The 25,562-nt window shown below is 48.2% G+C and overlaps 1 protein-coding gene across 2 annotated transcripts in view; it reads left to right on the top strand.

The window, feature by feature from the left end:
- The window catches only part of LOC144610622 (noelin-2-like), a 245,941-nt gene that overhangs the window by 173,336 nt on the left and 47,043 nt on the right, over positions 1 to 25,562 (top strand). For both annotated transcript variants that reach the window (XM_078429472.1, XM_078429471.1), the window contains exon 2: positions 5,250 to 5,396. In XM_078429472.1, coding sequence (XP_078285598.1) covers positions 5,250 to 5,396 — 147 coding nt within the window. The remainder of the gene's footprint in view (positions 1 to 5,249; positions 5,397 to 25,562) is intronic.

The raw sequence follows: 25,562 nt of genomic DNA on the forward strand, positions 1-25,562 counted from the left end.
AACCAACTAAATAACTGGAACCGACCGGATAATGAAAGGCCTAGCAGGAGTGGATGTGGAGGGGATGTTCCCAGTAGTGGGAGAGTCTAGGACTAGAGGGCACAGCCTCAGAATAAAAGGGTATACCTTTAAAATGGAGATGAGGAGGAATTTCTTTAGCTGTCTGAGGAATTCATTGTCATAGACCGCATTGGGTAATTTCTAAAGAGGAGATAGGAGGAGGGGCAGAGATAGGGAGAGTGCAGAAAATCCCTAGGACGCGTACAAGGGACATGATGGATTTACCTGGGAAAGTGATCACCATGACAACCAGCATCTACCCTGGTCATGTTGTTACCATGGAGACAGTGGCCAGGAAACGCGGTCCAGGTTTGAGTAGAGTCACAGAGCGGGACAGTGGACATCCATCTGCAAGCGTGGAAATCGCCCTGTTGTCCACCCTATAGCTCAAGATCCAAGGTAGACACAAAGTGCTGGAGTAACTCAGCGGGACAGGCAGCATCTCTGGAGAGAAGGAATGGGTGACGTTTCGGGTCGAGACCCTTCTTCAGACTGATGTCAGGGGAGGGGGTTGGATGGAGATAGAATGTAGTCGGAGACAGTAAGACTGGTGGGAGAACTGGGAAGGGGAGGGGATGGAGAGAGAGGGAAAGCAATGGTTATTTGAAGTTAGAGAAGTCAATGTTCATACCGCTGGGGTGTAAACTACCCAAGCGAAATATGAGGTGCTGTTCCTCCAATTTGCGCTGGGCCTCACTCCATCAATGGAGGAGGCCCAGGACAGAAAGGTCAGATTGGGAATGGGAGGGGGAGTTGAAGTGCTGAGCCACCGGGAGATCAGGTTGGTTAAGGCGGACTGAACGGAGACGTTCAGCGAAACGATCACCAAGCCTACGCTTGGTCTCGCCGATGTAGAGGAGTTGACACCTGGAACAGTGAATACAGTAAGATGAGGTTTGGAGGAGGTGCAGGTGAACCTCTGCCTCACCTGGAAAGACTGTTTGGGTCCTTGGATGGAGTCAAGGGGGGGAGGTAAAGGGACACAAGTCCTCTACATCGGCGAGACCAAGCGTAGGCTTGGTGATCGTTTCGCTGAACGTCTCCGCTCAGTCCGCCTTAACCAACCTGATCTCCCGGTGGCTCAGCACTTCAACTCCCCCTCCCATTCCCAATCTGACCTTTCTGTCCTGGGCCTCCTCCATTGATGGAGTGAGGGTGTTGCATCTCGAGCGGTTGCAGGGGAAAGTACCTGGGGAGGGGCTGGTTGGGGGCGGGAAGGGGCGAGTTGACCAGGGAGTTTCGGAGGGAACGGTCTCTGCGGAAAGCAGAGAGGGGTGGAGATGGGAAGATGTGGCCGGTAGTGGGATCCCGTTGGAGGTGACGAAAATGTTGGAGGAGATGTGATGTGCTGTGTGGAGGAGACGTGATGTGTTTACCTGGGAAAGTGATTACCATGGCAATCACTGTACCAGAGACCCAGGTTCGATCCTGCCCTCAGATGATGTCTGCTACAGAGTTTACACACTCTCCCAGTGACCATGTGGGTTTTCTCCAGGTGCTCCAGTTTCCTCCCACACTCTAAAGACATGCGGGTTTATTGGTCAATTGGCTGCTGTAAATTGCCCTTGATGTGTACGACAGTGCAAGTGCGTGCGTGATTGCTAGTCGGTGCGGACTCGGTGGGCCGAAGGGCCTGTTTGCACACTGAAACTCTAAATTCTAAAATAAAGTAAGGATAGAACTGGTGAATGGGTGATCGCTGGTCGGTGCAGTCTCGATGGGTCGAAGGACTGTATCTCAAAACTAAAATAAACTAAAACAAAAAAAAGGTAGACACAAAATGCTGGAGTAACTCAGCGGGTCAGGCAGCATCTCCGGAGAGAAGGAATGGGTGACGTTTCGGGTCGAGACCCTTCTTCAGACTTTCCAGACTGAAGTAGGGTCTCGACCCGAAACGTCACCCATTCCTTCTCTCCAGAGATGCTGCCTGACCCGCTGAGTTACTCCAGCATTTTGTGATACCTTCGATTTGTACCAGCATCTGCAGTTATGTTTCTACAAAACAAAAAGAAAAATCTGTTGCAATCCACTGCCACAGAGCTGGTTCTAAATCGGCAAGATCACAAAATGGAGTTTGAAATGAAATGCTACACTGCTGAATTAAGATTGAGTTTATGTTTAATCAGCAGCGGTAATGATGAAAGGCAGTATTGAACGCCAGCCAGTGCAGGCTATGCTTTCAATAATAGAGAAATGGCCTTCACATGATTGTCTTAAGAAAGTAATTGCAAAAAAGTTCAATTCAATTCTTCTGGCTGAAGTATAAGCGCACTGACTTCCTAATCACTGGCTCGAATCGAATTGCTAATGCGGCATGGTAGCGCAGCGGTAGAGTTGCTGCTTTACAGCGAATGCAGCGCCGGAGACTCAGGTTCGATCCTGACTACGGGTGCTGTACTGTAAGGAGTTTGTACGTTCTCCCCGTGACCTGCGTGGGTTTTCTCCGAGATCTTCGGTTTCCTCCCACACTCCAAAGACGTACAGGTATGTAGGCTAATTGGACTGGGTAAATGTAAAAAATTGTCCCTAGTGTGTGTAGGATAGTGTTAATGTGCGGGGATCGCTGGGCGGCACGGACTTGGTGGGCCGAAAAGGCCTGTTTCCGCGCTGTATATATAGGATATGATATGATATGATAATGCGAACAATAATATCCCAGAGAGAGAAGCAAACTCTTTAAAAGTCCCCAAATAAAAACCAAAGCTTCTGAATGTTTATTGCTCTCGTCATCCAATGTTCTGTCTCCATTAAGAGACATGGATCACTCATCAAACTTTTGTTTAAAGAGTCTCACAATGCAGGTGGCACAGCTGGTAGAGCCGCTACCTCACAGCGCCGGAGACCCGGGTTCAATTCTGACCTCGGGTGCTGTCTGTGTGGAGCTTGCACGTTGTCCCCTGTGACCTGCGTGGGTTTTCTCCGGGTGCTCCGGTTTCCCCCCACACCTCCCGATGACGGTGCGGGTTTGTAGGTTAAACGGCCCTCTGTAAAATATCCACCCGAGTGAGCGGATGAGAAAGCGGGAGAACTAGTGGGAACTGGTGATCGATGGTCGTTGCGGACTCGATGGGCCGAAGGGCCTGTTTCCATTCTGTACCTAAACTAAACTAATATTGTAGCTCACTTAAGGGAAGATGTTAAAGAATGATGGCCTTTCTTAGAGGGGTGGGAGTTTGGATACGCCTGTTTTAAAGTAACATTATCTCAGTATGGGTCTCAAGGGGAAATCCAATTGAAATTTGTGCCCTTTAAATGGAGCGGCGAATTTGATAAATTGTTCCTTTGAAAAGGCAGACCTTCTAAAGTGTATTTTCTTAAAGGGGCAGTCCCTCCAAACGCTAATTCCTTTAAAATGGCGGATTTTGTGCCCCTTGTGGCCTTATTCTGCTCCAAATGAATATATAACCTACTGAGTTCCTCCAGCACTTTATGTTTTGCTTAAGGATTCCCCTGTCTTTGTCTGTATGAATTGAAACTTTGCCTTGATCTGTATGGAGTTTGTACATTCTCCCTGTGAAAGTGGGATTGTGTGGAACTCTCTGCCTCAGAAGGCAGTGGAGGCCAATTCTCTGGGTGCTTTCAAGAGAGAGTTAGATAGAGCTCTTAATGATAGCGGAGTCAGGGGGTATGGAGAGAGGGCAGGAACGGGGTACTGATTGTGAATGATCAGCCATGATCACTTTAATGGCGGTGCTGGCTCGAAGGGCCGAATGGCCTACTCCTGCACCTATTGCCTATTGTCTATTGACCATGTGGGTTTCAGTCAAAATTGCAAATTGGCCCTCGTGTGCAGTGTACGGGATGATCGCTGGTCGGCGCGGACTCGGTGGGCCGAAGGGCCTGTTTCCCCACTGTATCCTTAAAGTCTAAAAAGTCCAAAGTCTAAAGATATGCCCTGAATCAGAGAACATTAACAGTACAGGGGAAAGCCATTTGGAATAGCGTGCTTGAAGCAAATACTGTAGGCTAGTAGCATTTTAAAGACTTTTGGATGGGCATATGGATATGGACGTGGATACATGATGATCTTGACATCATGTTCGGCAGTGAAACCGTGGGGCGATGGGCCTGTTCTTCTGCTGTACTGTTCTATGTTCTATGTTCTACAGTCATACAGGGAGGAAACTGACCCATTGGCCCAACTTGCCCCAACGTTTAGTTTTTGTTTTTAGTTTAGAGGTACAGAGTGGAAACAAGCCCTTCGGCCCACCGGGTCCGTGCTGACCAGCGATCCCCGCACACTAACACCACCCTACACTCACCGGGGGACAATTTACACGTACACTAAGCCAATTAACCGACATAACTGTACGCCAATGTTCTACAGTGTCATAGAGTCATAGAGACATACAGCGTGAAAACTGGCCGATCGGCCCAACTTGCTCCTATGTTTAGGGTTGCCAACTATGTCACTCCCAAATAAGGGACAAGGTGACGTCACCGCCCCGCGCCCCACGTGACCTCACCCAGCCAGCGGTCACGTGCTCCCGCTCCACCAATGGCCGCCACCTGGGCCGGGAGGCGGGGTTGCTATGCAAACTCCATTAGGCGGCACCTGGGCCTCCCGACCTACACTGTCCGGGCCTACAGTGTCCGCACCTACACTGTCCGGGCCTACACTGTCCAGACCTACACTGTCCGGGCCTACACTGTCCAGACCTACACTGTCCGCACCTACACTGTCCGGACCTACACTGTCCGCACCTACACTGTCCGGGCCTACATTGTCTAGACCTAAACTGTCCGGACCTACACTGTCCGCACCTGCACTGTCCGGGCCTACACTGTCCGGGCCTACACTGTCTGGGCCTACACTGTCTGGACCTACACTGTCCGGGCCTACACTGTCCGGGCCTACAGTGTCCGGACCTACACTGTCCGAACCTACACTTGACGGGCCTACACTGTCCGGACCTACACTGTCCGCACCTACAGCATCCAGGCATACAGCATCTGGGCCTACAACAGCCCCCAGGCCTAATACGGGACAAGGGCGGTCCCGTACGGGACAAACCACTTTAGCCCAAAATACGGGATGGCCCGGCTAATGTGGGACAGTTGGCAACCCTACCTAAGTTCTACCTGTGCTGGGCATGTAACGAGCTAGCCGGTCTCACCCCATCGTCCGACACACAGACTTCAGCTCCCGATGACGTCTTAGTTTGTTCTCCTGTGTTCTTCCTCCACAGACTCTCTTCCCAAGTCCCGAGGAAGGCTGGGAGATATACAGCTCCGCCCAGGATCCCGATGGGAAGTGTGTGTGCGCCGTGGTCGCCCAACGGAGCATATGTTCACGGGATGCCCGCAGCAAGCAACTCCGCCAGCTCCTGGAGAAGGTATGGCTTGGCCTTTCTTCATTCGGGAGGTGCTGGGACAAGTTATTGCCACATAGTGTCTATGCTTTCACCATCTAGCACCATTTAGACCAAACCCAAACCACACTGCGATCAATGCAGATTCAACGTTACTTCCAACACTACCTTTGACCTGTAGGAAGGATCGGAGGTGAATTTCCAAGTGGTCTTGAGCATGCAACAATCACGTGAAAGCTGCAAATAGCTGTGTGTTTGACTGTGTGCCTCTGCGTGTGCATGTTTGTGCATGTGCACATGTGTGTTTATGTGCAAGTGTGTGACAACATGCCGTCTCTTTGCTGTGTGTGTGTGTGTATGTATGTAGACCGTAGATAGACACAAGAAGCTGGAGTAACTCTACGGGACAGGCAGCATCTCTGGAGAGAAGGAACGGGTCACGTTTCAGGTCAGTGGAATCTGAAGAAGGGTCTCGACCCGAAATGGTACCCATTCCTTCTCTCCAGAGATGCTGCCTGTCCAGCAGAGTTACTCCAACATTATGTGTCCACCTTCAGCATCTGCATCTGCAGTTCCTTCCTACACATTTTGTACGTAGACCGTGTGTGTATGTTTGTATGTGTGCCTTGCATATCTGAATGTATGTTCAGTTGTGTTTATTATTGTCACGTGTACCGAGGTACAGTGAAAAGCTTTGTCTGTGCTTTGCTGAAGATTCCAGCATCTGCAGTTCGTTGTGTGTCTAAATCCTAGTCTCCACTGGCCAACCCTTAGTGTTTACTTGTCATATGCACCATGAGCAGAACAATGAACTTCTCACTTGCCGAAGCGTCACAGCACATCAAACAACGCTACAACACAACAAGTCCACACAGAATAAACAATAATGCAATAAATGATCAGTTATGCTAGGGAGCCAGACCGTAACAGTGCAAGCCAAAGTGGTTTAGTTCAGAGATTCTTGGTTTGGAGATACAGTGTGGAAACAGGCCCTTCGACCCACCGAGTCCGTGCCGACCATCGATCACCAATACACCACAGTTCTATCCTGCACACCAGGGACGATTTACAGAAGCCAATTAACCAACAAACACGCATGTCTTTGGGATGTGGGAGGAAACCGGAGCACCCGGAGGAACACCCGAGCACCCGGAGAAACCCATGCCCCCCAAATTCCGGGCAGACAGCACCCGGTTAGTCAGGATGGAACTCCGGTAGTCTTGGATGGAACTACGGTAGCTTCGTTGATTAGACGTAGACCAAGAAGCCCTCCAAGTCCGTGCCGCCCAGCGATCCCCGTACATTAACACTATCCTACACCCACTAGGGACAATTTTTTACATTTACCCAGCCAATTAACCTACATACCTGTACGTCTTTGGAGTGTGGGAGGAAACCGAAGATCTCGGAGAAAACCCACGCAGGTCACGGGGAGAACGTACAAAACTCCTTACAGTGCAGCACCCGTAGTCAGGATCGAACCTGAGTCTCCGGCGCTGCATTCGCTGTAAAGCAGCAATTCTACCGCTGCGCTACCGTGCCGCCCATTTTAAATCAATGTGGTGCTCACGTATTAATGCAAAGTTCATATATTTAAAAAGCAGAGATGAAAATCTTTGCAACTTAATTAACAGCAAGAGCAATTTTAAACTGTATTATTATTTCATGCCCTTAGGGAATAAAGTGCATTTAGAAATGTTGACCTTGGTTGATTGCCAAATATTGTTTAATTATTCCAATTATTCTATATTAACTGTTAATTCAACTGCCAGATGATGCGGACGGTGTGATATTAGGACTTTGCTGTGAACTGGAAATAGTCCATTTGAAGAATATTCCTTTTATTTAGATCAGGCAACTGAATGTGTATAATATGGAGGTGTAGAGTCCACATTCCTCAATGATTGAGAGTCTGTTGAACACGCTGATGTCTTAATTAGGTCCCACTTAAACGCCTCAAGGAACAGAGCAGAGCCTAGTTCTAATTTAGTTTAGTTTCGAGATACTGCATGGAAACAGGCCCTTCGGCCCATTGAGTCTGTACCGACCAGCGATCCCCGCACATCAACACTACCCTACACACACTAGGGACAATTTATTGTTACACTATACCAAGCCAATTAACCTACAAACCTGTATGCCTTTGGAGTGTGGGAGGAAACCGAAGATCTCGGAGAAAACCCACGCAGGTCACGGGGAGAAGGTACAAACTCTGTACAGACAGCGGCCGTAGTCGGGATCGAACCTGGGACTCAGGTGTTGCAAGCGCTGTGAGACAATAGACAATAGGTGCAGGAGGAGGCCATTCGACCCTTCGAGCCAGCACCGCCATTCAATGTGATCATGGCTGATCATTCTCAATCAGTACCCCGTTCCTGCCTTCTCCCCATACCCCCTGACTCCGCTATCCTTAAGAGCTCTATCTAGCTCTCTCTTCAATGCATTCAGAGAATTGGCCTCCACTGCCTTCTGAGGCAGAGAATTCCACAGATTCACAACTCTCTGACTGAAAAGGTTTTTCCTCATCTCAGTTCTAAATGGCCTACCCCTTATTCTTAAACTGTGGCCCCTTGTTCAGGACTCCCCCAACATTGGGAACATGTTTCCTGCCTCTAACGTGTCCAACCCCTTAATAATCTTATACGTTTCGATAAGATCTCCTCTCATCCTTCTAAATTCCAGTGTATACAAGCCTAGTCGCTCCAGTCTTTCAACATATGATAGTCCCGCCATTCCGGGAATTAACCTAGTAAACCTACGCTGCACGCCCTCAATAGCAAGAATATCCTTCCTCAAATTTGGAGACCAAAACTGCACACAGTACTCCAGGTGCGGTCTCACTAGGGCCCTGTACAACTGCAGAAGGACCTCTTTGCTCCTATACTCAACTCCTCTTGTTATGGAGGCCAACATTCCATTGGCTTTCTTCACTGCCTGCTGTACCTGCATGCTTCCTTTCAGTGACTGATGCACTAGGATACCCAGATCTCGTTGTACATCCCCTGTTCCTAACTTGACACCATTCAGATAATACTCTGCCCTCCTATTCCTACCACCAAAGTTGATAACCTCACACTTATCCACATTAAACTGCATCTGCCATGCATCCGCCCACTCACACAACCTGTCCAAGTCACCCTGCAACCTCATTGCATCTTCCACACAGTTCACACTACCACCCAGCTTTGTATCATCTGCAAATTTGCTAATGGTACTTTTAATCCCTTCATCCAAGTCATTAATGTATATTTTAATGTATAACTCTACCGCTGCACCACAGTAAAGGTCTTGCAAAGAGACAATTTGGGGAAAGTGTTTAAGGCGGAGATTGACAGATTTGTGGTTACACAGGGATTATGGGGAGAAGGCAGGAGAACGGGGTTGGGAGGGAGAGATAGTTCAGCCACGATTGAATGGCGGAGCAGACACGATGGGTCGAATGGCCTAATTCTGCTCCTAGAACATGAACTTATGAAGTGGGCAGAGTCTGTTATCTAGGCTTCATAAGACGTGGGAGCAGAATTTTGCCATTTGGCCCATTGAGACTGTTCTGCCTTTCAATCATGGCTGTTCTACCTTTCCCTGCCTTCTCCCTGTAACCTTTGACACTCTTTGTCTCATTCTGTGACAATGTGCCCTAGACTCACAGAGCATGGAAGCAGGCCGTTCGGCCTACTCAGTCCGTGCCTGCCATCAAGCACCCATGTACCCCAATCCCGCACTAATCCCATTTTATTCCAATCAATTTTCACAGAACTGCAGCACCTGCAGTTCCTTGTGTCTCCATTTGTGGGCGCTATTGTTTTTATTTTGTGACAGGAGCAGAATTGGGCCATTCGGCCCATCAAGTCTACTCCGCCATTCATTCATGGCTGATCTATCTTTCCTTCTCAACCCTATTCTCCTACCTTCTCCCGATAACCCCTGTCACCCGGACTAACCACGAATCTATCTATCTCTGCCTTAAAATGGTACATTGCCTTGGCCTCCACAGTCTTCTTTAGAGATACATTGCGGAATCAGGCCCTTCGGCCCACCGGGTCCGTGCCGGCCAGCGATCCCTGCATATTAACACTATCCTACACACACGAGGAACAATTTTTACATTTACCAAACCAATTTACCTAGAAACCTGTACGTCTTTGGAGTGTGGGAGGAAACCGAAGATCACGCAGCTCACGGGGAGAACGTACAAACTCCGTACTGACAGCACCCGTAGTCGGGATGGAACCCGGGTCTCTGGCGCTGCGTTCACTGTAAGGCGGCAACTCTACCGCTGCGCCACCGTGCCGCCCAATGAATTCCACAGATTCACCACCCTCTGACTAAAGAGGGCGGGTGGAACTATCTTAGACAATAATGCCCTGACTAGCCTCCTCAGCCACTGCATTAAGGAACAACTCTCAGGATGTGAATCTGGGCCCCACTTTTGACCTTATAAGCTTCCTGTGACTGTGAGCCGTCATTAGAAAAATCAACGATGATAGGTTTTATTTTGGGAGCTGTTTTACAAATCCATTAGCAGTGCTGGCAGAGAAAGTCCTGCTCTACTTGGGGCCAATTAGTTTTACGGACAGATTTCCACTGTGAGGAACAGCACATTAGATGTCAACATCTTTACATCGGCGAAACCAAACGCAGGCTCGGCGATCGTTTGATCAGCTCAGTCTGCCTTAACCAACCTGATCTCCCGGTGGCTGAGCACTTCAACTCCCCCTCCCATTCCCAGTCTGACCTTTCTGTCATGGGCCTCCTCCAGTGCCATAGTGAGGCCCACCGGAAATTGGAGGAACAGCACCTCATATTTCGCTTGGGCAGCTTGCAGCCCAGCGGTATGAACATTGACTTTTCCAACTTTAGATAGTTCCTCTGTCCCTCTCTTCCCCTCCCCCTTCCCAGTTCACCCTCTATCTTCCTGTCTCCACCTATATCCTTCCTTTGTCCCGCCCCGCTGACATCAGTCTGAAGAAGGGTCTCGACCCGAAACGTCACCCATTCCTTCTCTCCTGAGATGCTGCCTGACCTGCTGAGTGACTCCAGCATTTAGTGAAATAAATACCTTTGATTTGTACCAGCATCTGCAGTTATTTTCTTCCACTACGAGGCAGCAGCTTATGTGTGTGGAATCGGTAATTAATTAATATCATGACAGCTGGGCTGGCGAAAAGAACCAGCCAAGAAAATTGCAGAAGGTAGTGGGAATTATAATATTTTGACCAATTTCATCTCCATCCTGACTTAATCATGGTCAACACTCAAGGAATAAAATTCAGGATAATGTTGGCTCGTTGCAATTCAACCATGATTTATATTGCTTGCCATAACCGACCTCCAGATTCAGGGACAGCTTCCTTCCCAGCTGTTATCAGCCAACTGAGCCATCCTCTCACCACCTAGAGACCATCACATAAACCAACCTCCCTTCTATTGACTCCATCTACACCTCGCGCTGCCTCGGCAAGGCCAGCAGCACAATCAAGGACCAGTCTCACCCCGCCCACTCCCTCTTCTCCCCTCTCCCAATTGGTCAAAAGGTACAGAAGTGTGAAAACCCACACCTCCGGATTCAGGGACAGTTTCTTCCCAGCTGTTATCAGGCAACTGAACCATCCTACCACAACCAGAGAGCAGTGCTGAACTACTATCTACCTCATTGGTGACCCTCGGACTATCCTTGATCGGACTCTGCTGGCTTTACCTTGCACTAAACGTTGTTCCCATATAATGTACCTGTACACTGTAAATGGCTCGATTGTAATCATGTGTTGTCTTTCTGCTGACTGGTTAGCACGCAACAAAAGCTTTCCACTGTATCTCGGTACACGTGAGAATAAACTAAACTAAACCTCCCATCTACGTCATTGGAGACCTTTGGACTATCTTTCATCAGACTTCACTGGACTTTAGCTTGCACTAAACATTATCCCCTTTATCTAAACTAAACTGAACCAAACTAAACTAAACTAAACATAACCTACCACACTCTCTTTTCATGCCTACCATTAGAAAGAAGATACAGGAGTCTAAAAACCAGGGCTATCGGGTTTCCAGTTTCCACACCGTATGACTTATTTTATATTTTTCATATTTCAGATACAGCGCGGAAACAGGCCTTTTCGGCCCACCGAGTCCGCACCGCCCAGCGATCCCCGCACATTAACACTATCCTACACACACTAGGGACAATTTTTTTACATTTACCCAGTCAATTAACCTACATACCTGTACGTCTTTGGAGTGTGGGAGGAAACCGAAGATCTCGGAGAAAACCCACGCAGGTCACGGGGAAGAATGTACAAACTCCTTACAGTACAGCACCCGTAGTCGGGATCGAACCTGAGTCTCCGGCGCTGCATTCGCTGTAAGGCAGCAACTCTACCGCTGCGCCTTGATGTATAACTCTATGCTGTATGACACTATGACTCCTGCCAACTTCCATGCATTGCAACAGTCTAGAGACAGTTGAGCCTGCACATTTAAAAGGGGAATCATCCCCTTGTTAAATTTGGCTAAGGATTTGAAATGCCCTGGTCTTTTAATTCATCCAAGAGCCTCTAAGGAATTGAGGGTCTTCCCAGCAGGCATTTGTACAGCCAAGGCCTAGAAGGTTGCAGACCGAATGCATGGATATTGAGGCAGCACGATGGCACAGCGGTAGAGTTGCTGCCTTACAGCGCTTACAGCGCCAGAGATCTGGGTTTGACCCCGACTACGGATGCTGTCTGTACAAAGTTTGTACGCTCTCCCCCGTGACCTGCGTGGATTTCCTCCGCGATCTTCAGTTTTTCCTGCCACGCTCCAAAGACGTACAGGTTTGTCAGTTAATTGGCTTGGTATCAATGTAACAATGATCCCTAGTGTGTGCAGGATAGTGTTATTGTGTGGGGATCGCTGGGCGATGCAGGCTCGATGGGCCGCAGGGCCTGTTTCCGCATTGTATTTCTAAACTAAAAACTAAACTAAGCTAGGTTGAATTAGTGTAGATCGGTAGGGCAGTCAGCATGGATCTGGTGGGACGAAGGGCCTGATTCTATGACTCGATTTAATGCACCCACATGAGTCCAATTTTGCAGTGGTTGCAGTGGCAAAACTGTTGCCTTTTGCCATCCTATTGCCATGAAATGGATCAAAATGGTGGGGCTTTTGTTCATGAGCAGTTTAACATAGAAATTATGTGTAGGGAGGAACTGCAGATGCTGGTTTACACTGAAGATAGACACAAAATAGCTGGAGTAACTCAGCGGGTCAGACAGTATCTCTGGAAAACATGGATAGGTGATGGCCCAGATGCTGTAGGCCCGGACGCTGTAGGCCCGGACGCTGTAGGCCCGGAGGCTGTAAGTCCGGACTGTGTAGGTCCGAACAGTGTAGGCCCGGACAGTGTAGGCCCGAACAGTGTAGGCCCGGACAGTGTAGGCCCGGACAGTGTAGGCCCGGACAGTGTAGGCCCGGACAGTGTAGGCCCGGACAGTGTAGGCCCGGACAGTGTAGGCCCAGACAGTGTAGGTCCGGACAGTGTAGGCCCGGACAGTGTAGGCCCGGACAGTGTAGGTCCGGATAGTGTAGGCCCGGACAGTGTAGGCCCGGACAGTGTAGGTCCGGACAGTGTAGGCCCGGACAGTGTAGGTCCGGACAGTGTAGGTCCGGACAGTGTAGGCCTGGACAGTGTAGGCCCGGACAGTGTAGGTCCGGATAGTGTAGGCCCGGACAGTGTAGGTCCGGACAGTGTATGCCCGGACAGTGTAGGTCCGGAGGCCCGGGCGGCCGCCATTGGTGGAGCATGAGCACGTGACCGCTGGCTGGGTGAGGTGACGTGGGGCGCGGGGCGGTGACGTCACCTTGTCCCTTAGTTGGGAGTGAGATAGTTGGCTCTGCCTACAGCTACACTCGTCCCTCCTGCCTGCGTTTGGTCCGTATCCCTCCAAACCTGTCCTATCCATGCACCTGTCTAACTGTCTCTTAAACATTGGGATAGTCCCTGCCTCAACTACCTTGTGCTTATTCCATACACCTGCCACTATTCCCTTGCATTCCCAGAAAGGATTACACAAAGATCTCGGAGATTGTTTCCGATGCAGGAATCACCCTGTGCCAATTAACAGCAAGACGAACAGCTCGCATTAGTCCGCTGCGTGTCGAATGTATAATCAAAATGAATCTTCCCCTGGCAGGAGAGTGAACATCACTCCTAATGACAGTTGTGTAGTGCGAGTTTACAATAATCAATGTCCTTCAGTAAGTAAAGAATGTGGTCTCGGTATGTTATAGAGCAAATGTACTTCCACTGAATGATGGGGTTGGAATAAACATTAGAGTTGTGTGCGAGGATTTGTTCAGATTAAATACAACAAAGCAAATAGACAAAGGCAGAGCCATGTTCAGTATTTATCGTGCGCAGGAAGTAACTGCAGATGCTGGTTTACACCGAAGATAGACGCAAAATACTGCAGTAACTCAGTGGGACAGGCAGCATCTCTGGAGAGAAGGAATGGGTGACGTTTCAGGTCGAGACCCTTCTTCAGATGAAGGGCCTCAGTTCAGTTTCAGTTGAGTTTATTGTCACGTGTACCGAGGTACAGTGAAAAGCTTTTGTTGCGTGCTAGCCAGTCAGCAGAAAGGCAACACATGATTACAATCGATCCAGTTACAGAGTAGAGATGCATGATAAGGGAATAACGTTGAGTGCAAGACAAAGCCAGCAAGGTCCGATTAAGGATAGTCCAAGGGTCACCAAAGAGGTGGATAGTAGTTCAGCACTGCTCTCTGGTTGTGGTGGGACGGTTCAGTTGCCTGATAACAGCTGGGAAGAAACTGTCCCTGAATCTGGTGGTGTGTGTTTTCACAACAAACTCGACCCAAAACGTCACTGTTGTCCAGTTCAGAGATACAGCATGAAAACGGGCTAAGTTAAGGTGAGCAAAACCAGACCAAACTAAACTAAATAGGGTTAATAGAAATATGCGAAACAGGAAAACGAACAAGGATTATCAATGTGCAATGTATTCAATTACAATCGGACAGTAAATATTAAATAATTGATTTCAAAATGGCTGCAGATGCATTAGCCTGCTGGATGCAAATATGTTTTCTGAAGCTTTTCATCCAAGTCAAACTGATTCAGTGATAAACAGATGTTTGGCCAATTTAATTGGCACTCAGGGGAACAAATCAAGTTGCTGTCAGCTCTTGCAAGTGGGCCGAGTATTTTATTTGTGAGTCAGGACACAGCAGATTGTCCCAACACTCCCTGGGCTCTGGGGATTCAGACTGAGATCCCCCTCGCCTTCCTTCACAACTTCTCTCTTGTTTTGCTGAATGATTTATCAGATTGGCATCCTCCCAAAGACTCCGAAAACAAAATAAGGCTTAAAGTGCTGGAGTAACTCAGCGGATCAGGCAGCAAGCATCTCTGGAGAACATGGAATGGGTGGCGTTTCGGGTCGGGACCCATCTTCAAACTTGACTCAAATCTACACCCTCTAGTTTAGTTTAGTTTAGTTTTGTTTAGAGATACAGCGCGGAAACAGGACTTTCACCCCACCGGGTCTGCGCCGACCAGCGATCCCCGCACATTAACACTATCCTACACACACTGGGGATAATCTACACATACATCAAGCTAATTAACCTACATATAATAGACAATAGGTGCAGGAGGAGGTCATTCGGCCCTTCGAGCCAGCACCGCCATTCAATGTGATCATGGCTGATCATTCTCAATCAGTACCCCGTTCCTGCCTTCTCCCCATACCCCCTGACTCCGCTATCATTAAGAGCTCTATCTAACTCTCTCTTGAAAGGATCCAGGGAATTGGCCTCCACTGCCTCCTGAGGCAGAGAGTTCCACAGATTCACAACTCTCTGAGTGAAAAGGTTTTTCCTCATCTCCGTTCTAAATGGCCTACCCCTTATTCTTAAACTGTGGCCCCTGGTTCTGGACTCCCCCAACATTGGGAACATGTTTCCTGCCTCTAGCGTGTCCAATCCCTTAATAATCTTATATGTTTCAATAAGATCCCCCCTCATCCTTCTAAATTCAAGAGTATACAAGCCCAGTCGCTCCAGTCTTTCAACATATGACAGTCCCACCACACCTGTACATCTTTAGAGTGTCCGTGGAAACCGAAGATCTCGGGTAAACCCATACAGGTCACGGGGAGAACGTACAAACTACGAACAGACAGCACCCAAAGGGTTAAATTGATTTGAAAGGTGAAGGTATTTCGCGAAAGTGTGGCAACAATGTAGTCTGAAGAAGGGTCTCGACCCGAAACGTCACCCATTCCTTCTCTCCAGAGATGCTGCCTGTCCCGCTGAGTTACTCCAGCATTTTGTGTCTATCTTCGGTGTAAACCAGCATCTGCAGTTCCTTCCTACAAATGTAGCCTGAAAAATCCCCAGGCAATATATGTGAGACAAGATGACAAGATGATGTGTTCCCAAGCAAAGCCTTTTAACGAGGAAGGAACGGAAAGTGCTAACAAAACCATTTCCTACAGATATTCTCAAGGGTTGAACATCCATCTAGATTCAGGGAAATAATTTTTTTTTTTCTTTTTCGAAGCACATAATCAGTGGAAGAGAGAATTGAGTAAGTGATAACGAAGAACTACAGATACTGGTTTATACCAAAGGTAGACACAAAATGCCGGAGTAACTCAGTGGGACAGGCAGCATTCCTGGAGATTATGGATAGGCGACGTTTCAGGACAGAACCCTTCTCCAGAAGGAGAATATTTATTCACAAAATACTGGAGTAACTCAGCAGGTCAGGCAGCATCTCAGGAGATGTCGTATGTTGAAAGGCTGGAGCAATTAGGCTTGTATACACTGGAATTTAGAAGGATGAGGGGGGATCTTATTGAAACATATAAGATAATTAGGGGATTGGACACATTAGAGGCAGGAAACATGTTCCCAATGTTGGGGGAGTCCAGAACAAGGGGCCACAGTTTAAGAATAAGGGGTAGGCCATTTAGAGATGAGGAAGAACTTTTTCAGTCACAGAGTGGTGAAGGTGTGGAATTCTCTGCCTCAGAAGGCAGTGGAGGCCAGTTCGTTGGATGCTTTCAAGAGAGAGCTGGATAGAGCTCTTAAGGATAGCGGAGTGAGGGGGTATGGGGAGAAGGCAGGAACGGGGTACTGATTGAGAGTGATCAGCCATGATCGCATTGAATGGCGGTGCTGGATCGAAGGGCTGAATGGCCTACTCCTGCACCTATTGTCTATTGTCTATTGTCTATTGAGAGAAGGAATGGGTGACGTTTCGGATCGAGACCCTTCTTCAGACTGATGTCAGGGGGGCGGGACAAAGGAAGGATATAAAATTTAAAAAACATCCAAGGACCCAAATTTTTTAGAAAAACAAAACAAAACATCAGTCTGAAGAAGGGTCTCGACCCGAAACGTCACCCATTCCTTCTCTCCTGAGATGCTGCCTGACCTGCTGAGTTACTCCAGCATTTTGTGAATAAATACCTTCGATTTGTACCAGCATCTGCAGTTATTTTCTTATACTACTTCCAGAAGGAGAAGACATAAGGAAGGGTCCTGACCCGGTACGTCACCTATTGATGTTCTCCAGAGATGCTGCCTGACCCACTGAGATACTCCAGCATTTTGTGTCTATCTTTAGAGAATCAAGTAAGCTTGTTATCTGAAGGCTGGTACCTGACAATAAATCTGTCGCTGTGCTCTGGGGCAGGACCTCCCATCACACAAACCAACCTCCCTTCCATTGAGGATAATGTTGGCTCATTACAATTCAACCATGATTTATATTGCTTGCCATAACCGACTTCCAGATTCAGGGACAGCTTCTTTCCAGTTGTTATCAGCCAACTGAGCCATCCTCTCACCACCTAGAGACCATCACATAAACCAACCTCCCTTCCATTGACTCCATCTACACCTCGCGCTGCCTCGGCAAGGCCAGCAGCATAATCAAGGACCAGCCGCCCACTCCCTCTTCTCCCCTCTCCCATCGGTACAGAAGTGTGAAAACGTACAACTCCAGATTCAGAGACAGTTTCTTCCCAACTGTTATCAGGCAACTGAACCATCCTACCACAACCAGAGAGCAGTCCTGAACTACTATCTACCTCATTGGTGACCCTCGGAATATCCTTGGTCAGACTTTGCTGGCTTTACCTTGCACTAAACGTTATTCCCTTATCGTGCATCTATACACTGTAAAAGGTTCGATTGTAATCATGTATTGTCTTTCTGCTGACTGGTTTGCACGCAACAAAAGCTTTTCACTGTACCTCGGTACACGTGACAATAAACTAAACTGAACTCACAGTGAGAATGAAGGCAGTTTCATTTCACTGTGTTTCCCCAGCTCTGAAACTGTTGAATTTGCTTCTGTATCCTCTGCAGATTATCCACATCTGTTCATTTCAATCAAGTGTTTGCAACTGCCAGGAAACATAGAAAACTGTTTAAAAGTGATGTTAAAGTATTTATCTGTGTGTGTTTTAAATTCAAGATTCAGACCTTTTTGCATGTCAAGAGATATTCTGAACTTTCTCAAGGGTTTGACAGTCAGCAAAGCTGGGCAGGCACATGTTTGGAGACACAAAATGCTGGAGTAACTCAACGGGTCAGGCAGCATCTCTAAAGAAAAGGAATAGGCGACGTTTCAGGTTGGAACCCCTCTTCAGCCTCAAGAGAGGTTCTGAACCGAAATGTCACCTATTCCTTTTCTCCAAAGATGATGTTTGACCAGCTGAGTTACTCCGCCATTTTGTGTCCGTCTTCAGTGTAAATCAGCATCAGTATTCCCTTCTGACACATGCACAAGTTAGTGATGGGTTTTCCCATGTGACCCAATTACAATGTTTCAGGTACCAGTGCAATTTCCCATTGATCAGATTCTGTTCACTCTCAGTCTGCAGAACAGTATTATAGATCCAAACCAATTAGTCTCAGGCCACAGAAGACCCAAGAGAGAGGGTGAAGAAAGATTCTTCTCAGTATGAGCTTTGCCTTTGAAGGATGATTGGTTCTATTTTTTTTTTAAAGAGATACAGTGCGGAAACAGGCCCTTCGGCCCACCGGGTCCGCGTCGCCCAGCGATCCCCGCACATTAACACTATCCTACACACACTAGGGACAATTTTTACATTTGTCCAGCCAATTAACCTACATACCTGTACGCCTTTGGTGTGTGGGAGGAAACCGGAGATCTCAGAGAAAACCCACGCAGGTCACTGGGAGAACGTACAAACTCCGTACAGACGGCACCCGTAGTCGGGATCGAAAAGGGTCTCTGCTGGATTCGCTGTAAGGCAGCAACTATACCGCTGCGCCACCGTGCCACCCGGATGATGGCTCAGCGGTAGAGTTGCTGCCTCACAGCGCCAGAGACCCGGGTTCCATCCTGACTACGGGTGCTGTCTGTACGGAGTTTGTACGTTCTCCCCGTGACCTGCGTGGGTTTTCACCGGGTACTCCGGTTTCCTCCCACACTCCAAAGACGTGCAGGTTTGAAGGTTAATTGGCTTCGGTAAAATTGTAAATGGTCCCTAGTGTGTGTAGGATAGTGTTAATGTGCGGGGATCGCTGGTCGGCATGGACTCGATGGGCCAAAGGGCCTGTTTCAGCGCTGTATCTCTAAAGTAAATTCAGTCACGGCGGCACGGTGGCGCAGCAGTAGAGTTGCTGCCTTACAGCGCTTGCAACGCCGGAGACTCGGGTTCGATCCCGACTACGGGTGCTGTCTGTACGGAGTTTGTACGTTCTCTCCGTGACCTGCGTGGGTTTTCTCCGAAATCTTCAGATTCCTCCCAAACTCCTAAGACGTACAGGTACGTAGGTTAACTGGTTCGGTGTATGTGTAAATTGTCCCTGGTGTGTGTAGGGTAGTGTTGGTGTGCGGGGATCACTGTCCGGCACAGACTCGGTGGGCCGAAGGGCCTGTTTCCGCGCTGTACCTCTAAACTAAATTCAATAACATGGTGTTCTGTGTTACCATGCCCTGGAGATTTGAGGGAATGTGAGGGGGGGGGGGGGGGGGGGGGGGGAGGGGGGGGGGGGTGGGGGGGGAGGGGGGGGAAGTGCCACTCACGTGAGTTGACCTGAACCACAGCAATATACCCCTTCTCCCTCCCCCATCAACTCACTCGCCCCCCTTCAGATGTCTGCAGTGGGGACCACACTGAGGAAAACACTCCTAACCCGGCTCAGGTGCAGATGGCAAGTAATCTCTGCTCCGAGATGCAAGAAGATTTAATCCATTGAAGTCAGCTCCTTCGGGGAGCCCAGGAAATTTGCATCAGATTCCCCCGGACTTGTTCAACTTCAGAGATAAATGAGCAGCCATCTGCTGAGTTTCTGAAAGGAATTTTCCCAAGGTCAATCAAACATTCTGCCATTAGTTTAGTTTAGTTTAGTTCAGAGGTACGGCAGAGAAACAGGCCCTTCGGCCCACCAAGTCCGCGCCGACCAGCGATCCCCACACACTAACACTACCCTACACACACTAGGGACAATTTACATTAATACCAAGCCAATTAACCTGCAAACCTGTACGTCTTTGGAGTGTGGGAGGAAGCCGAAGATCCCGGAGAAAACCCACGCAGGTCACGGGGAGAACGTACAAACTCCGTACAGACAGCACCCGTAGTCGGGATCGAACCCGGATCTCTGGCGCTGTGAGGCAGCAACTCTACCGCTGCACCACCTTGCGGCCCCATTAAGGCAAATAAAGGACGCAGAAATCTCTGCCAACTAGTGGGAGCACATCCTATATGTTCTAAGGCAGTTGGGCTCATTGAATGAGACTAATTTTGGGCACACAAGGAGTTTAGATGTCTTCAAAGTATTAAATCATAAATTCAGAACTTCATCAGCATTAGTGGTAGAGAGAGTCTGAAGGCCCTGATTTGTGCTGGATGATTCTATGACTGTAAGTTAGAGGGAAAGTAGCAAGGACGTTATTTTTAGAGATACATTGCGGAAACAGGCCCTTCGGCCCCTCTGAGTCCGCACCGACCAGCGATCCCCACACATTTACACTGCCCCACACGCTAGGGACAATTTACATTTATACCAAGTGGCGCAGCGGTAGAGTTGCTGCCCTACAGCCCCAGAGACCCGGGTTCGATCCCGACTACGGGCGCTGTCTGCACGGAGTTTGTACGTTCTCCCCGTGACCTGCGTGGGTTTTCTCCGAGATCTTTGGTTTCCTCCCACAATCCAACGACGTAAAAGTTTGCAGGTAAATTGTAGGTAAGTGTAAATTGTCCCCAGTGTGTGTAGGGTAGTGTGTTAGTGTGCGGGGATCGCTGGTCGGTACGGACTCAGTGGGCCGAAGTGCCTGTTTCCGCGCTGTATCTCTCAAACCGCCCTAAACCAAGCCATTTAACCCACAAACCTGTACGTCCTTGGAGTGTGGGAGGAAACCGAAGATCTGGCTTCAGTCAGCTGGAGAACACAGTTTAAGAAGCCGGCCACAGTTTAAGAATAAGGGGTAGGCCATTTAGAACTGAGACGAGGAAAACCTTTTTCAGTCAGAGAGTTGTAAATCTGTGGAATTCTCTGCCTCAGAAGGCAGTGGAGGCCAATTCTCTGAATGCATTCAAGAGAGAGCTGGATAGAGCTCTTAAGGATAGCGGAGTCAGGGGGGGTTATGGGGAGAAGGCAGGAACGGGGTACTGATTGAGAATGATCAGCCATGATCACATTGAATGGCGGTGCTGGCTCGAAGTGCAGAATGGCCTCCTCCTGCACCTATTGTCTATTGTCTATTGTCTATAGAACGCAAGGAGATGGAGGAGGGGGAAAGGCAGATTGTGGCACATATATTAGATAAGAAGGAAACAGGAGCAAAGGAGAGACAGTGGAATCAAATTCAACAGTAACTTTCAAAAGGGTATGGGATATATAATTGACAAAAGACCAGCACCCAGGGGAAATTTGACTCGCTCGTTCTGAGAACAAACACAGGCACAAAAGCCCAAGTGGATGCCTTTGGATCTCAGGAGAGATTGCTCTGCATTTCAACGATTTTCCCATTCATTAAGCTGGGCTCACTTTACAATGCAAGACCTAAACCACCCTCAGTGGGGAAGAATAATCGCCATGCTTCCAGGGCGTGACAATATCAAAGATCAATAAGCTTTGCACTTTGGGATATTAGACTAATACTAGACCAATTGGGCCCAAACATCTCCTGCATTGGTGCAGCACCCTCTCCTCCTCCCCTCCCCCATCCCCCTCCCTCCACCCTCCTCTCCCTCCCCTCCCCCTTCCCCTCCTTTCCCCCTCCCCCTTCCCCTCCCCCCCCCCCCACTCCATCCCCCTCAACCCCCTTTATCCTTCCTTCCTCCACCACCCTCCCTCCCTCCCCCCCTCCCTCCCTAGGAGATAGATTTAAACTTTCAAATATGAATAACTTTAAAAATATAACACCGATTTCAATTAAACTTCTTCCATTAGCACCAAAGGGACGACGGTGAGTAAGGTGGGCCTAGAACTGTCGCGCTATCGTGTACCGTTTTGGTGGTAGTTCAGGAACAAACAAACGAACAAGAGTTTTAGTATATAGATTATTCAGTGTTGACATATTCCATTCCAAAGATGGCAACTCCCAAAGTCAAACATGGCCAGAATATGCAGAATACATAATCACTGGTACATGTGATCATTATGCATATCAAATAGAATAATTCTGCCAATAATTTATTGACATTACCTTAGTTTTTATTACCACGCTCTGCAGGTGTATATCAGAAGGGTGGAGAGGGGAATCTTTATGAATCCTTTTAATCCCAGGTTTAATTTAGCTAAACATTACTTGACTTAAATCTTCAGCTGGATAACCTTTCTCTGAATTAAACAAAGATTACAAGGCTAAAGAATGCAAACAAATCTCAAGTCAGGCTGGCTTTTAGAAGAATGTTTTCTCAGCACCAAAACCCCAGTAGATATAGAGGATGATCCCAGATCTAAAGGATTTAACATTATTTTATTACCACAGTGGCTACGGTGGTTCAAAAGATCACGCTGAGCTTGAGGGGATGTAGAAAAATCCTTGTAACAATGCTTTCATTCTGTGACTGAAGATCTTTCAATGTGAATCTCTTTCACTCTTCCGTCACATGGATTGCAAGCCGAAGAGATTTCTTGGCATTGGGTGAAACAAGGGACAAGGAAGTTTCCTGATTCCCACTTTCCATGTTTAGTTTAGTTTAGCATTTTTTAGTTTAGAGATACAGCGCGGAAACAGGCCCTTCGGCCCACACCGACTAGCGATCCCCGCACACTAACACTAGCCTACACACAATTAGGGACAATTTACATTTACACCAAGCCAATTACCCTACAAATCTGTACGTCTTTGGAGTGTGGGAGTAAAAACCGAAGATCTCGGAGAAAGCTCACGCGGTCACGGGGAGAACGTGCAAACTCCTTACAGACAGCACCCGTAGTCGGGATCGAACCCGGATCTCTGGCGCTGCAAGCGCTGTAAAGCAACAACTCTACCGCTGCGCCACCGTGTTTCGTTTAGTTTATTGACACACAAATACACATGTGTAAACTCACGTGTACACATACACACACACACACACACACACACACACACAATCACACGCTCATACATTCACACACTCACACATGCACACACACACAAACAACACAAACACTCAAATGCACACGCATACGTGTACACAAACACTCACACTTGCACACACAGACATGCACATATGTACACACACACAAACACACACACACACATGCACACATGCACACGTTAACACACACACTCACACAGACACACCCAGAGATACACACACACATATAGACACATACATATATACACTCAAATAGAACACACACACTCTCTCACACACACCTTCGCTCCCACATGTATACGGACACATACACACACACTCACATCTTCACACAGTTACTCACAATGAAAACACATGCAAGCATACACCCACGCACATTCACACACACCTATGCGCACACACACACACACACGCGCACACTCAAACAAAGACTATACTCATACTCTTATGCTCAAATACACACACATGCATGTACAAAGCTGTACGCACACAGACACACACATTCAAATAAGCTGCCATTCAGGTATACATGCACATGAATGATTAATGCATGAACCTAACTACTCCCTAATGACACACACACCTTTAATGAAACAAAAGCGGTAGCAAATTACAACCTGAGCAGAAGTCCCAGCAGGTTTTAAAGAGCAACATTGATTCCTGGCAATGTTCTTACATTCCTCTCTACCTCCAAGCATTTAATTCACTCCAGAACGCCACAGTGCTGTTGGCTAATTGGTCTCCTCTGTAATACAAATCCTCACCGTTCCTACTTTATCCTTTCTTCCACAAAGAGCTGACAATATCTGACCCAGCCAGCTCAATGCTCCCCAGCAGGCTGGCATTAAGATTCAAGGCACAATCCATCTCCCCGACAGTGGATCTCACAGAAGAATAGACGCAAAATGCCGGAGTAACTCAGCGGGACAGGCAGCATCTCTGGAGAGAAGGAATGGGCGATGTTCCGGGGGTCGAGACCCTTTTTCAGACTGGTTAGGGATGAGGGGAGCAAGAGATTTAGACGATGATGTGGAGAGATAAAAAAACAGTGAATGAAAGGATATGCAAAATTAATTCCTTGTATATGCACATATAATTGGCCAATAAACATTCATTCGTTCATTCATTCATTGAAAAAAGTTACGATGATAAAGGAAACAAGTCATTGTTAGCTGTTTGTAGGTGAAAATGAGAAGCTGGTGTGACTTGGGTGGGGGAGGGATGGAGAGAGAGAGAGAGAGAGAGAGAGAGAGAGAGGGAATGCTGGGGCTACCTGAAGTGAGAGAAATCAATATCCCTACCTCTGGGCTGTAAGCTGCCCAAGCGAAATATGAGATGCTGTTCCTCCAATTTGCATTTAGCCTCGCTCTGACAATGGATCTCACAATCCTGCTGTGTGTGACATTGCTACTGTTAGATTGTATTTTGTGTCGATTAGGTGATTGATCCACATTCTTGTTCATCGACAGTTTGTGGATGGGGCTCAGAAGGTGAGCGGCAATATCCTTGTTTCTGACGTTTGTAGGTACATTGTCGATTGGTGTCCGATTGATTCTGCCGGCTTGGCTCGAACCTTCAGACGTCCCGGGCAGACACAGTGACTAATCCCGGCTAAATTCTGCCCCCAAGCCATCTCTCCCCCACTTGCTAATACTCAGAAATCCCCAAGCTCCTTGCCTGCCGTTTTTGAAGGATCGATGGATGGAAATTTACCTTTCAGGCAGAACAGAGTCATAGTCATACAGTGTGGAAACAGGCCCTTCAGCCCAACTTGCCCATGCCAACCAGCATGTCCCATCTTCACTAGTCCCACCTGCCTGCATTTGGCCCATTTGCCTCTCAACATATCCTATCCATGTACCAGTCTCAATAGACAATAGGTGCAGGAGGAGGCCATTCGGCCCTTCGAGCCAGCACCGCCATTCAATGTGATCATGGCTGATCATTCTCAATCAGTACCCCGTTCCGGCCTTCTCCCCATACCCCCTGACTCCGCTATCCTTAAGAGCTCTATCGGTCTCAATGTACACCGAGCCCGGACCGACCAGCGATCCCCGCACACAAACACTATCCTATATACTAGGGCTAATTTACAACGATACCAAGCCAATTAAACTAGAAACCTAGGGAAAAAAACTGCAGAAGCTGGTTTAAATCGAAGGTAGACACAAAATGCTGGAGTAATTCAGCGGGTCAGGCAGCATCTCGGGAAGGAAGGAATGGGTGATGTTTCGGGCCAAGACCCTTCTTCAGACTGAAGAAGGGTCTCGACCCGAAACGTCACCCATTCCTTCTCTCCCGAGATGCTGCCTGACCCGCTGAGTTACTCCAGCATTTTGTGTCTACCTTCAACCTAGAAACCTAGATGTCTTGAGAGTGTGGGACGAAACCGGAGAACCCGGACAACACCTACACAGGTCAAGGGTATAACGTTCGAACTCCGTGCAGACAGCACCCGTGGTTAGGATTGAACCCGGGTGTCTAGCGCTGTAAGACAGCAACTCTACTGTTACGCCACTGTGATCATTAGTGTGTGGTCACTGGTGTGACCATGATGTTGCAATTTCAGTGGGTGTTGGAGTTGGCCGTGAGCGATGGGTTGGTTGGTGTT

Source organism: Rhinoraja longicauda, chromosome 37, assembly GCF_053455715.1.
Source record: "Rhinoraja longicauda isolate Sanriku21f chromosome 37, sRhiLon1.1, whole genome shotgun sequence".
Classification (NCBI taxonomy): Eukaryota; Metazoa; Chordata; class Chondrichthyes; order Rajiformes; family Arhynchobatidae; genus Rhinoraja; species Rhinoraja longicauda.